General features: G+C 40.3%; 1 protein-coding gene across 1 annotated transcript; it reads left to right on the top strand.

Moving 5' to 3' along the window:
• Positions 1–5749: 5749 nt before the first annotated feature.
• On the top strand, positions 5750–11470 carry HTR1B (5-hydroxytryptamine receptor 1B). The gene is made up of 2 exons (XM_073626837.1): positions 5750–8046; positions 8934–11470. The coding sequence occupies exon 1, from the start codon at positions 6824–6826 to the stop codon at positions 7982–7984; it is 1161 nt and encodes a 386-aa protein (XP_073482938.1). The 5' UTR covers positions 5750–6823; the 3' UTR covers positions 7985–8046; positions 8934–11470.
• The last annotated feature ends 3300 nt before the right edge of the window (positions 11471–14770 follow it).

Here is a 14770-nt window from a genome sequence, read left to right as displayed (position 1 = left end):
ATGCCATCGCATTTTGAGAGACCCGAACCTGGAACCGGTTACAGTTATAAAAGTTACAGTTACAAAAAAAGTGTAAAAAAAAAAAAACACAAACAAAAATATAAAATAAAAAATAATAGTTGTCGTTTTATTGTTCTCTCTCTATTCTCTCTCTCTCTATTCTTCTGCTCTTTTTTACTGTATTCTATTCTGCAATGTTTTATTGTTATTATGTTTTATCATGTTTGCTTTTCAGGTATGCAATTTTTTATACTTTACCGTTTACTGTGCTTTATTGTTAACCATTTTTTTGTCTTCAGGTACAGCATTCACGACTTTGAGTGGTTATACCAAAATGATGCTTGCAGGTTTAGGTATCATCTTGGTATCATTCTTTTCAGCCAGCGGTCGGCTTTCATGTAAAAGCAATCCTAGCAGCTAATTAGCCTCTAGACTGCTTTTACAAGCAGTGGGAGAGAATGCCCCCCCCCCCACCGTCTTCCGTGTTTTTCTCTGGCTCTCCTGTCTCAACAGGGAACCTGAGAATGCAGCCGGTGATTCAGCCAGCTGACCATAGAGCTGATCAGAGACCAGAGTGGCTCCAAACATCTCTATGGCCTAAGAAACCGGAAGCTACGAGCATTTTATGACTTAGATTTCGCCGGATGTAAACAGCGCCATTGGGAAATTGGGGAAGCATTTTATCACACCGATCTTGGTGTGGTCAGATGCTTTGAGGGCAGAGGAGAAATCTAGGGTCTAATAGACCCCAATTTTTTCAAAAAAGAGTACCTGTCACTACCTATTGCTATCATAGGGGATATTTACATTCCCTGAGATAACAATAAAAATGATTAAAAAAAAAAAAAAATGAAAGGAACAGTTTTAAAATAAGATAAAAAAGTAAAAAAATAATAAAGAAAAAAAAAAAAAAAAAAAAAAGCACCCCTGTCCCCCCTGCTCTCGCGCTAAGGCGAACGCAAGCGTCGGTCTGGCGTCAAATGTAAACAGCAATTGCACCATGCATGTGAGGTATCACCGCGACGGTCAGATCGAGGGCAGTAATTTTAGCAGTAGACCTCCTCTGTAAATCTAAAGTGGTAACCTGTAAAGGCTTTTAAAGGCTTTTAAAAATGTATTTATTTTGGTGCCACTGCACGTTTGTGCGCAATTGTAAAGCATGTCATGTTTGGTATCCATGTACTCGGCCTAAGATCATCTTTTTTATTTCATCAAACATTTGGGCAATATAGTGTGTTTTAGTGCATTAAAATGTAAAAAAGTGTGTTTTTTCCCCAAAAAATGCGTTTGAAAAATCGCTGCGCAAATACTGTGTGAAAAAAAAAATTAAACACCCACCATTTTAATCTGTAGGGCATTTGCTTTAAAAATATATATAATGTGTGGGGGTTCAAAGTAATTTTCTTGCAAAAAAAAATTATTTTTTCATGTAATCAAAAAGTGTCAGAAAGGGCTTTGTCTTCAAGTGGTTAGAAGAGTGGGTGATGTGTGACATAAGCTTCTAAATGTTGTGCATAAAATGCCAGGACAGTTCAAACCCCCCCCAAATGACCCCATTTTGGAAAGTAGACACCCCAAGCTATTTGCTGAGAGGCATGTCGAGTCCATGGAATATTTTATATTGTGACACAAGTTGCGGGAAAGAGACAAATTTTTTTTTTTTTTTTTTTGCACAAAGTTGTCACTAAATGATATATTGCTCAAACATGCCATGGGAATATGTGAAATTACACCCCAAAATACATTCTGTTGCTTCTCCTGAGTACGGGGATACCACATGTGTGAGACTTTTTGGGAGCCTAGCCGCGTATGGGACCCCGAAAACCAAGCACCGCCTTCAGGCTTTCTAAGGGGGTAAATTTTTGATTTCACTCTTCACTGCCTATCACAGTCTCGGAGGCCATGGAATGCCCAGGTGGCACAAAACCCCCCCAAATGACCCCATTTTGGAAAGTAGACACCCAAAGCTATTTGCTGAGCGGTATAGTGAGTATTTTGCAGACCTCACTTTTTGTCACAAAGTTTTGAAAATTAAAAAAAGAAAAAAAAATTTTTTTTTTTGTCTTTCTTCATTTTCAAAAACAAATGAGAGCTGCAAAATACTCACCGTGCCTCTCAGCAAATAGCTTGGGGTGTCTACTTTCCAAAATGGGGTCATTTGGGGGGGGGTTTGTGCCACCTGGGCATTCCATGACCTCCGAAACTGTGATAGGCAGTGAAGAGTGAAATCAAAAATGTACACCCTTAGAAATCCTGAAGGCGGTGATTGGTTTTCGGGGTCCCGTACGCGGCTAGGCTCCTAAAAAGTCCCACACATGTGGTATCCCCGTACTCAAGAGAAGCAGCAGAATGTATTTTGGGGTGCAATTCCACATATGCCCATGACCTGTGTGAGCAATATATCATTTAGTGACAACTTTGTGCAAAAAAAAAAAAAAAATAAAAAATAAATTGTCACTTTCCCGCAACTTGTGTCAAAATATAAAATATTCCATGGACTCAACATGCCTCTCAGCAAATAGCTTGGGGTGTCTACTTTCCAAAATGGGGTCATTTGGGGGGGGGGGTTGTGCCATCTGGGCATTTTATGGCCTTCAAAACTGTGATAGGTAGTGAGGAGTGAAATAAAAAATGTACGCCCTTAGAAATCCTGAAGACAGTGATTGGTTTTCGGTGTCCCGTACGCGGCTAGGCTGCCAAAAAGTCCCACACATGTGGTATCCCCATACTCAGGAGAAGCAGCTAAATGTATTTTGGGGTGCAATTCCACATATGCCCATGGCCTGTGTGAGCAATATATCATTTAGTGACAACTTTTTGTAATTTTTTTTTTTTTTTTTGTCATTATTCAATCACTTGGGACAAAAAAATGAATATTCAATGGGCTCAAAATGCCTCTCAGCAATTTCCTTGGGGTGTCTACTTTCCAAAATGGGGTCATTTGTGGGGGTTTTGTACTGCCCTGCCATTTTAGCACCTCAAGAAACGACATAGGCAGTCATAAATTAAAGGCTGTGTAAATTCCAGAAAATGTACCCTAGTTTGTAGGCGCTATAACTTTTGCGCAAACCAATAAATATACACTTATTGACATTTTTTTTACCAAAGACATGTGGCCAAATACATTTTGGCCTAAATGTATGACTAAAATTGAGTTTATTGGATTTTTTTTAGAACAAAAAGTAGAAAATATCATTTTTTTTCAAAATTTTCGGTCTTTTTCCGTGTATAGCGCAAAAAATAAAAACGGCAGAGGTGATCAAATACCATCAAAAGAAAGCTCTATTTGTGGGAAGAAAAGGACGCAAATTTCGTTTGGTTACAGCATTGCATGACCGCGCAATTAGCAGTTAAAGCGTCGCAGTGCCAAATTGTAAAAAGTGCTCTGGTCAGGAAGGGGGTAAATCCTTCCGGGGCTGAAGTGGTTAAACGTCACTTCTGCCCAATGCTCTTAAAGGGAAAAATGTTTTATTTTTTTTTCTATTTTAAGGGATGTTTACATTCCTTGTAATAGGAATAAACGTGACCCAAACATTTTTTTTTAAAAGGACAGTGTAAAAAAAAAAAAAAAAGTAAAATAAGTAAGAAAAAAAAAAGCAAAAGCGAACGCGAATGCATACATGAGTCGTGCCGCATATGAAAACGGCGTTCAAACCACACATGTGAGGTATCGCCACGATCATTAGAGCGAGAGCAATAATTCTAGCTCTAGATCTCCTCTGTACCTCTAAACTTGTAACCTGTAGAAATTTTTGAACATCACCTATGGAGATTTTTAAGGGTAAATGTTTGTCGCAATTCCACGAGCGGGCACAATTTTGAAGCGTGACATATGGGGTATCAATTTACTCGGCATAACATTATCTTTCACAATATAAAAAAATTGGGCTAACTTTACTGTTGTGTTATTTTTTAAGTCAAAAAAGTGTATTTTTTCCAAAAAAAGTGCGCTTGTAAGACCACTGCGCAAATATGGTGTGACATAAAGTATTGCAACGACAGCTATTTTATTCTCTAGGTTTTTAGAAAAAAATATATACAATGTTTGTGGGCTCTAAGTAATTTTCTAGCAAAAAAAATATATATATTTTAACTTGTAAACACTGAGTCTTGAAAAATAGGCATGGTAAGTGGTTAAAATCACTGCTCTTTTAAAAAACAATCATTAAAAAAAAAAATTGCATTGATACATGTCCCCCAAGGCAGTACCTGGGCCCCTATATCCCTTTTTATGACCAATTACTTGCATATAAGCCTTCAAAATGGTAACTTTAGATTTTTTGATTGTTTGGGTCTCATAGACTTTAATAGGGTTTGCTGTTGGGGTCAGAACTTTTTCTCTATTCGGGAGTTCTGATGCAAACAGAACAGAGGGATGTTCAGCCCATCTCTACTTACCTGTAGGTAAAATGAATGTTTCTTAAACGGGCACCATTTAGGCAATATTTTACACTGGATGCAACCGGTGACATCACCGATGCATGCGCTCTGAAGGTCCAGCATATCGTGCTAGACCTTCAGAACACAGTGTCGGTGTTCTGTCGAGAAATGCCCCCCATCGGATAGTGCCCGGCCTGAAGTACACATGAGCAATGCATGCGCCGTACGTAACAGCACAACAGCTGATTTTAACATCAGCTGTTGTGGCGGTGAGACGGCGCAGGTGCACAATAGCCGACAGATTTTTTATTTTCTGTCAGACTGTGCCCCAAACTCCGCCACGCTCCCGTGGCGAGTTCATGTCCATGATGGGAGGTTTTCTACATGTTGTGGGCGGATTTATGGGCACTTTGGGGCAGAATTATATAGCCAGTGCTGCAAAAAATATACTTTGTGATGAGCAGATTTATGAACTGGCCATCTAATTCCGCTCAGAAGAAATGTAAGAATCCGCCCATAACAAAGTTTTTTTTGCTGCATTGCCCATCTAATTCTGCCCACAATCCGCCCACAACGTGTACAAAACCGCCCATCATGAACATGAACTCGCCACAGGAGCGCCGGACACAATCTGAAAGAAAATAAAAAATCTGTCAGCTATTGTGCACCTGCACCGTCTCGCCGTCACAACAGCTGCTGTTAAAATCAGCTGTTGTGCTGTTACGTACGGCGCATGCGTTGCGCATGCACTCTTCAGGCCGGGCACTGTCCAATGGGGGGTATTTCTCGACAGAACACCGGAACCGAGGGCTTGAGTGACGTCTTTGCAACTTCGGCCACTCACACAGCTGTAGTCCACAAACCCAAAGAAAAAGACCGGAGACAGGAAGGCAGCGCACCACTGGAGGGCTTCATTCTAAGGTAAGTATTTCATAATGTGCTAGCACATTATTCAATTGTCTTGCAGGGGAAAGTTTTTTTTTGCTGCAGCAGTTTACAACCAGTTTATTATTGCAAATATCTGCTGTGATGCAATTTCTTCTATTTATATGCAGTATTCTTAAACAAAAAGACAGCAAAAGAAACTAAACCTATAAAGAGATGGGATAAGAAAGCAGCACATGTGCTAGAACATAAAGCTAGCAGATGTAAGTGTCCTGCCTCCCCGACTCTACAGTGGTGATTGCAGAATGAGTAGACAGAGATGCTGCAGACACACACCTCATACATCGTCACATTTCCACTAAGCAAGGATGGAGAGGGAAGATAGTACCTAGAAAACAGCCAGCTGCCTCCCCCCACTGTTCAGTCCTTAGATGCAGTGTTAAAAGCTTCTGTTCATTTCCCTACACCCCCCCCCCCCCCCCACACCCCCCTTCCTCCACTCCTACATCAGCCTCTATGTCAGCTGCAGCACCAGGAGAAGTACTAGTGCTGCTGCTTGAGAATAAAAGAGCACACACAAGACCGAGGAGAAATGAACGGCAGCTTTCAGCACCACTCCAGCTCCCACCAGCTGCCCTGGTCACTTGGCTGCACAGATCAGCTGAGAGAAGGTGGATACCTGAAGCTCCCTAGAAGTTGAGGCTTCCTCTAACAAGCACATGCATTGCTGTCACCCAGGGCAATGAGCCATTTACTATCTTCAAAGTCTGCAAGAAATCCTCACTTCCACCTAAGTTTTGCCTGCTCGGACAGCTCCAGCAACAACAACTTCCATGCATATTCTAAAGGCTCCAGCCATCAAGTCTTGGAGTAAATCCCTGCAGGACAGCTTGAATGAACCAGGAGATCACACTGACAAGACTTTTTTTTATTTTTTGGGGGGAGAAGCCAACCTTGCTAAGGACGACAGCATCATTTGTGAATGTAACAATGGATGTCCTCTGTGCCTGACAATGACAAGTACCAGCACAGATGAGGTGATTATTGATGTCTTCATCAATATTACATTCTAAAGAGCAATACTGCCATATTTTTTTTATTGATACAGCAATTTGAGGGCTAATGATACAAAGGCATTGCATGGTTAACTCTAATTTAGCTAGATGACACGAGAAGTAGATTTCTATAGATGTTTGTAATTAACGGTAATATGGACATTTAAAGTCACTGATGGATTATCGGATTTGCTTTATTAGTGTAAACTGATCCTTGTAAAGAAAGCTTTGGGACACTTAATTCAGCGTTTGGGGATTTGAATTCTGTTTTTGTCCATTGATTTGTTGAAGTTTTTGGATCTATGAGCCATTACCAATTAGTGTGTAAAAAAAGCACAAATATAGTTTTTTTTGGTCACACCATCCAGTGCTGAAGGACTGTCATTAGGATTTCAATATGAAGGTGCTTCAAAGTGTCCTAGTCCTTGTAGATTTGAGATAGTTCTGCTCCATCCACTGGAGGTCTCATAGATGCTTTAAGCTACCTGAATGCTCAAAACTCCATGATGGAGCCGCAAAGCCAATGCCAACCGACCGCTGACGAACTGAATGTCTCTCAAAGCAATTACTCCTACGAAGGCACAGGTTGCGTTGCCAATCTGGACGACCACGGGCAGGACTTTGAGCTGTCCTTCTGGAGCGTTGTCCTCACCATCATTTTGGCTCTCATCACTCTTGCCACTTTGCTGTCCAATGCATTTGTAATTGCAACAGTCTATCAGACCAGAAAATTGCACACGCCTGCCAACTATCTCATAGCTTCATTGGCATTCACTGACCTTTTAGTGTCTATTCTTGTTTTGCCAATCAGCACCTTGTATACTGTCATTGGGAAGTGGACTTTGGGGCAGGTGATCTGTGATATGTGGTTATCCTCTGATATCACTTGTTGCACTGCATCCATTCTCCATTTATGTGTGATAGCCTTGGATAGATACTGGGCGATCACTGATGCGGTTGAATACACCAAGAAAAGGACTCCAAGAAGGGCAGTCATTATGATAGCTCTTGTGTGGGTCTTCTCCATATCGATCTCTATGCCCCCACTTTTTTGGCGTCAATCAAAAGTGGAAGAGCTTACCAAGTGTGCTGTAAATACAGATCACGTTTTGTATACGGTGTACTCTACAGTTGGGGCATTTTATGTCCCTACATTACTTCTAATAGCCCTTTATGGGAGAATTTATGTAGAAGCCAGGTCTAGAATTCTGAAACAATCTCCAAAGAGCACAGGCAAAAGATTGACAAGGGCTCATCTAATCACTGACTCTCCCGGATCTTCTTCGGTGTCCTCCACCAACTCAAGGGCTGCAGAACTGTCAAGTGACACAGGTTCTCCTGTATACCTGAATCAAGTCAAAGTTAAAGTGTCAGATGCTCTACTAGAGAAGAAGAAGATCATGGCTGCCAGGGAGAAGAAGGCTACCAAGACCTTGGGAATTATACTTGGAGCTTACATCGTGTGTTGGTTACCGTTTTTCATCATCTCACTGGTTCTGCCTATCTGCAAAGAAGCTTGCTGGTTTCACCCTGCTATATTTGACTTTTTCAACTGGCTTGGATACCTTAACTCTTTAATAAACCCCATTATCTATACAATGTCAAACGAGGACTTTAAGCAAGCTTTTCACAAACTGATACATCGTTTTAGCTGCTCTTCATGAATCTAGCCATTAACTACTTCTTAATTCTACATGAATGCACTTGCGTGGGTCTGATGTCACAGGTAAGTTACCCTTCCTTCTGGCTGCAGATAGTAGAGGATTACAAGGTGAGGTCAGGTAGTATGAGATGGTCAAGAGTAGCACCTCAGTGTCCCCTGTATATGTGTATGACTGATCTGCGGTGGGTGGATCACTCATTGCCTACTACCTTCATTTTGTATTCTCATGTCAAACTGCAGCTTTTGGAAAATTCTTTCTAAGAGGTACTGGTGTCTACTGTGTTGGTTGGATCGATCAGCAGATTTGTTTTCCACTTATTGGAGTTCAGCCTGTGTTAACTGAGTTTGCTGATGAAGCTTCTAATTGAGGTTCAATAGACAAACTGACGTTGATATATTGGAATAAGAGGGTGGTAAAATCATTAGGCATCTAACAGAGAAAATAATACGTGTCCATCAAAAATGAGTATCAGAAGCATTAAAAAACCTTTCCTACAGGAAAGGAACATATTGATCCGGAATGTACATAAGCAATTATGAAATTTTGATAATATCCTTGGTGATCCATTTCATTAACTCTTCATTATGAATGAGCATATCATAGTGTCTGAAGTAACACCGTTTACCTACAGCATCTACTTAGCATAAGGTCTATAAAGTACTGCTGCAAGGTTCCACATGGTCACAGTGGCTTGGTGCCTTCTGTGGCAGCATTTTGCATTAATACTGCTATCATGGTTCAAATGAGATCACTTTAACCTTTATTATTTTAGCTGCTAAAGCCACTTAGCAAGTGGCCATACCGACCCAATATTCAGGACAACAAATCATACAGTGTATGAACACACTTAGCAAAGAATTCCCAATAAATCGTAGTTGGTTTTTTATTCTATATAGCCCATTATGACACTCTATCAATAATTCTATGAATGTTTTCCTTTTGTCTGCAGAACCCAGTCGATATTGTAAAGAATCACTGCCTGAAACTCCCTATCCTGAGTTGTCAGACTCATGAATGCTGCTGAGCACAAACGTCAATACATACTGCTATCCTACTGTTCAGCTCTGCATTTCACTGCTATGACTCTAGCAATGATGCTGCTTAAATATTCACCCATTGACCAATGCAAAGAGTTCATCTTCAGAACAATGCTTACAATTGACACCTGGATTGGAAAATTAACTTAGACTTCTGTTTCCATTCTTTTGGTTTTATTTCTTTTTTTTCTTTCCTTTCACATCATTGCCTTTTTGGCATTTTAAAGAGTCTTTGGAATTCTTTCCATGCACACTGTAGGGGTGTGCACAGTTGCTATGTTTTATGTCACTAGTATTAATGTGTCTATGTGTATGCTTGTAATTTATTTCTGTAGAGAAAAAGGTTAATATGGTTTAAAAGAAATGTTTTAAAGATCTGTCACCATGTTAAAGTGGCTCATCCATTGCAAGCTTTCTTGGTAAATGTGGTGTGCAGGAGTGTGCAAAAACGAATCCAGTTCCAATCAATATAATACCAAACTCATACATTTTCCCAAATCATTCCAGCTAAATGATGTATGTGTTAATGTATCACCTATATGATGGATGTGTAATAGACTGACGTGCCCTTTAAATTAATGGCACTTGCCTTTTATTGCAGTGAGAAGATATTGCAGCACTATCAGGAAAGTCATTCTCTCTCTCTTAAACAGGGTTTGACATCAGTTTTAACATTTAGTTATGAAACTATAGGCAGTATTTATAATTATGGTTGATGCACACCCCTACTGCATTAAGCACAGAGAATGTATGTTTTTTTTTTCGTTTTTGTTCGTTTTTTTTTTTTTTTGCGTGTTTAAGAAATAAATCTACCTAAAATGTATTTTGTTGTACACTGTCAAAAAGTTCAAATGAGTTTATATTTCCAAAAAAGTCACTCACGTGCAAAATAAATGACTAAATAAATCAGATCATTTTATTTTATCATCACTTCTAAATATTGTCATTGCAGTTTATTAACAAGTGTTCACTTGCTTGAAACCATGCACACTGTGAGTAAGGTTTAACCCTTTCATGCCTAAGCCTATTTCTGACATTTGTTGCTAGAAAATTACTTAGAACCCCCAAACATTATATATATATATATATATATATATATATATATATATATATATATATATATATATATATATATATATATATATTTATTTATCAGAGACCCTAGAGAATAAAATGGTGATCATTGCAATTTTTTGGGAAAAAAGACACTTTCATAAATTAAAAAAAAAAAAAAAAAAAGTAAAGTTAGCCCAATTTGTTTAGATAATCTGAAAGATTTATGTTACGCCGAATAAATAGATACCTAACATATTATGCTTTGAAATTGCGCACACTCTTGGAATGGCAACAAACTACAGCACTTAAAAATCTCCATAGGCGACGCTTTAACATTTTTTAATGGTTACCAGGTTAGAGTTACAGAGGAGGTCTTTTGCTAGAATTATTGCTCTCACTCTGGCAATCGCGGCGATATCTCACATGTGTGATTTGAACACCGTTTACATTTGTGGGTGCAATTTACGTATGCATTTTCTTTGCTGCGTGAGCAAGCGGGACGGGGGTGCTTTAAATTTATTTTTTATTATTATTTATTTTATTTTTTTAACATTGTTTCTTTAAAAAAAAAATCTGATCACTTTTATTGCTGTCACAAGGAATGTAAATCCCTTGTAACAGTAATAGGTGGTGACAAGTAATCCCTCCTTTGCACTTAAAAGTATTCAGATTGCCAAAATCAGCATTTCTGAATACTGTAATTTTTTTAAAACTGGCGCCATTGGCAGCTAAGTAAACCGGAAGTGATGTTGTGACATTGCTTCCGGGATTTTACATCGGAGACCCGATCATAGTCGAATCTGGATTCTTACGGGTCTCAGCCTAGGTGGCTCGGGTCTCCCGGTGGGACGAGAGGCCCAGGAAGAATGGCAGAAGGTGGCGGGGGGGGGGACGTCCCCTCTAGCCCCTTTAAGATAACAGCTGAGCGGCTTTTAAAATGGTACCGGGCAGCTGCAGGCATCACCCCAGTATAACCCCAGTATAACCCCTTCAAGCTGAGAACGCATATTTGCGGACGGTCGGCATGAAGGGAAAGCCATAATATTGAAAGACATTGATCAGAGAGAATTGTGATTTGACTGTGTTAGTTGCCCACATATATATCTTTGTTACTTCTGTGTTGAATGTGCAGAATGAACAAGCACAGATTACATGATTACTAAATATAAAAATAAAATACATAAATAATTTTCCAATTTTTAGTATAATTTTCTTCTCTCTTGGCCCACAATAGAGCTGACTTATTTGATGAACTTTTGAATTTTGTTTAAATTAAAAATCTGGTTTATTTATCAAATTAGTGCAAAGAGCAGTGGTGGTTTGGAAATGCAGTAGCTCTTAAAACCAGTCATATTTTACTTTTTTTCTGTGTAGAACTGTCAAGGCAGTAAAATGTGACTGCTGATTGTTTGTATGGTTTACTGAACTGAGTACAATGTTCTTTGTTTTAGTAAATACATTTTATAAGAGTTAAACAATGTTTATGTTATATTAGTGGTGTTAATCTTATTTTCCAAACACAAATGAGTAAGGGTGATAATACATATTACAATCTGTATGATCTTCTTTAAAGTGGTTGTAAACCTCAGATATAAAATCTGAACAAAGAACATATTTCTATAGTGTTTACTTGCCTCTCTCCAAAGCACTAAAGCAGGCCATTGATGGTGCAAATCTCTTTCCCGCTAGCGATAATCGCATGTAAGACCCGACAGGCTGGTTGTACCCAAGTTGATCGATTGATCAATTAGGTTCATTCAGCCTGCCGAGATTTGAACCGTCTATGGCCGGCCTAAGTGTCATTTTTCTTTGCTGTCTAGTTCCTCTGTTATCAGCATGAGTCACTTCTGACAAATTTTCCTGACACCAAGAGGTAAAAAGGTGACAGGGGAGGGACCTGCAGCACACAGCTTGTGATTGTCAGCCTTAGTTCTGTTCCTGTGTGCTGTGTGGAGGGGGGTTTGTCCCTTTCCTCCAATCAGCTCTCAGAGCACTTGTACAGTGTGCAGCTGAAGCTCCCTGCCCCCTGCTTTGTAAGTCTGTGAAAACTCCTTTTTATATCTGAGTTTTAGCAGGATGTGCAGAACAAATGGCTGCAAATAAACAACTTATGTAGAAGGATTTGTTTCACCTTTGTGTATCACCTGAGGCCAGTCACTTCATTGGATATAGGTAATGGTTTGAAAACCACTTTAAATTTACCAATCTATATAATGTAAGGACAAATATAAACAATCAGTTTGTATCCAATCTGCAGGCTCTTACATTGTATAGTTGGTGGTAGATCCACAAGAGATTGTACAATCAGATTGTATAGTGTGTGCTCAACCTAACAGTGAAAATTATCCCAATTTAAATGTGCTTGTCCAGGAACATTGAGGGGAATTTATTAAGACTGGAGCAGACAGAATCCAGAGCAGCTGTGCTATGCAGCCAATCAGCTTCTAGTTTTCATTTGCAACTCTTAACTGATCAAGTTGAACTTAGAAGGTGATTGATAAGTGTGCACAGTAGGGATGAGCTCCGGCGTGTTCACAAGCTGCACTTGCCAAACCCGCCAGGAACTCGGCACTACACAGCGCTAATCACAGGCAGTGAGACATTTCCAGATGTGCGGCTGCAGAGATCGGGAAATATCTCACTGCCTGTGATTAGCGCAGGGCACTTCCGACTTCCTGGCGGGCTCGGTACGTGCAGCTTGTGAACACGCCGGAGCTCATCCTTAGTGCACAGTTGCTCCAGATCATGACTGCTCCAGTTTTAGTAAATTTCCGCTATAACGTCACATAAAGCTTTAAAGTGGACGTTCAGCCTAAAACAAACATTTCTAAATCTACTTGAAGCCACATTCTAAGACTAACCTATCTAACCCTGTAAAGCAAAAAACGCTATACTTACATTTTCTGAAGCCAAACCGGTCCGGTCTCCAGCGGCAGATGTTGTGTGCAGGAGACAGCCGACAACGGCAGTGAAATGCCTGGGAAGTGATGTCACCCATAGAGTTACTATGGGGCGTCTGTTGTTGGCTGCCTCTTCTGCGCACACCTACACACAGAAGCCACGGCTGACAGCTCAGCGTGGGACCAGACCGGGACAGCTTTAGAAAAGGTATGTATAGCAATTTTTGCTTTACAGGGTTAGACAGGTTAGTCTAATGCCCCGTACACACGGTCGGACTTTGTTCGGACATTCCGACAACAAAATCCTAGGATTTTTTCCGACGGATGTTGGCTCAAACTTGTCTTGCATACACACGGTCACACAAAGTTGTCGGTAAATCCGATCGTTCTAAACGCGGTGACGTAAAACACGTACGTCGGGACTATAAACGGGGAAGTGGCCAATAGCTTTCATCTCTTTATTTATTCTGAGCATGCGTGGCACTTTGTCCGTCGGATTTGTGTACACACGATCGGAATTTCCGACAACGGATTTTGTTGTCGGAAGATTTTATATCCTGCTCTCAAACTTTGTGTGTCGGAAAATCCGATGGAAAATGTGTGATGGAGCCTATACACGGTCGGAATTTCCGACAACAAGGCCCTATCACACATTTTCCATCGGAAAATCCGACCGTGTGTACGGGGCATTAGAATGTGGCTACAAGTAGACTTAGAGATTTTAGTTTTAGGCTGAACTTCTACTTGAATTATTACATTGCTTCCCTTTTTCACACACCAGTCACCCTAGATAAGTTCAAATAATTACAGCAATCTGAATGGTGCCGTTAATATATATTTTTTTTAGAAGTAATTTAAAATAAGTTGAAAGGAGCAGTTGCAGGTCCAGTTTGTTTTAGTTCCACCACTCCCAACAATATATACTTCCCTTTCCATCACTATATATGACAGTGTTGTGCAGGGGTGTTTTGTGAATGCAGTGGACCTGTGTGTAAAATCATAGGTTGGGCTCTGTCCCCCCCCCCCCGAGAAAAAAAAAAAAGGAAATGTGGTGCAGTAAAAAGTAGGCATGGTTTGCCTTATGCTGCATGTTGGGAGTGGCTTGCTAAGCCCCTAAATTGGTGACTGCAATAATAACCCACAGCACTGGTGCTACTGACTGCAATATTACAAAAGAAGTATGGGGTTAACAAAAAACAAAAAAACCCTCATATATTGATCTGATGCTACATCTGTCTCCCGCTGCCTCTGCACTGAGAACTGAGCTATTAAACACCACTGATCACTCAGTTCTCCTCCCTGCTCTGAGCAGAGAGCGGTTACTGTCAGTCAGACTCTCTGTTCTGTCCCTCCAGCATTCACTGGATCGCTGAGCTAGGGAGGGAAGGGATCGGCTGGCTCAGTCTCCCAGCAATGCAGCAATAAAGTCAGGATCTTTCCCTAGTCTGAAACGGTTGAGTGGCCTCAGCTGACAGCAGAATTTAGCCCGCTGTCGGCTGAAAACGGATCACAGGGTTGCAGAACAAACTACACTCCTGTGATCCATAGGAGCAGTATAGGCAACAAAGTTTGGCCCTACTTCTCCTTTAAACCCAGAATTTGCAGCAAGTGGACACAATAATAACTTTCAGCATTGGTGTCAGTGACTGCAATAATAACCTCCAACACTGGTGATAGTGATTGCAATAATAACCCCCAACATCAGTGACAGTGATCGCAAAAATAACCCCCAACATTGGTGACAGCGATTGCATTAATAACCCCCAACATTCGTGATAGTGATTGCATTAATA

This window comes from Aquarana catesbeiana, linkage group LG04 (genome assembly GCF_042186555.1).
Source record: "Aquarana catesbeiana isolate 2022-GZ linkage group LG04, ASM4218655v1, whole genome shotgun sequence".
NCBI classification, from domain to species: domain Eukaryota; kingdom Metazoa; phylum Chordata; class Amphibia; order Anura; family Ranidae; genus Aquarana; species Aquarana catesbeiana.
Note: the sequence above shows the minus strand (reverse complement) of the source record. Positions and strands in the feature narration are given on the sequence as shown.

What these genes read in the sequence shown, in the direction of transcription:
- HTR1B (XM_073626837.1), top strand. Translation starts at nt 6,824, where the DNA reads ATGATGGAGCCGCAAAGCCAATGCCAACCGACCGCTGACGAACTGAAT.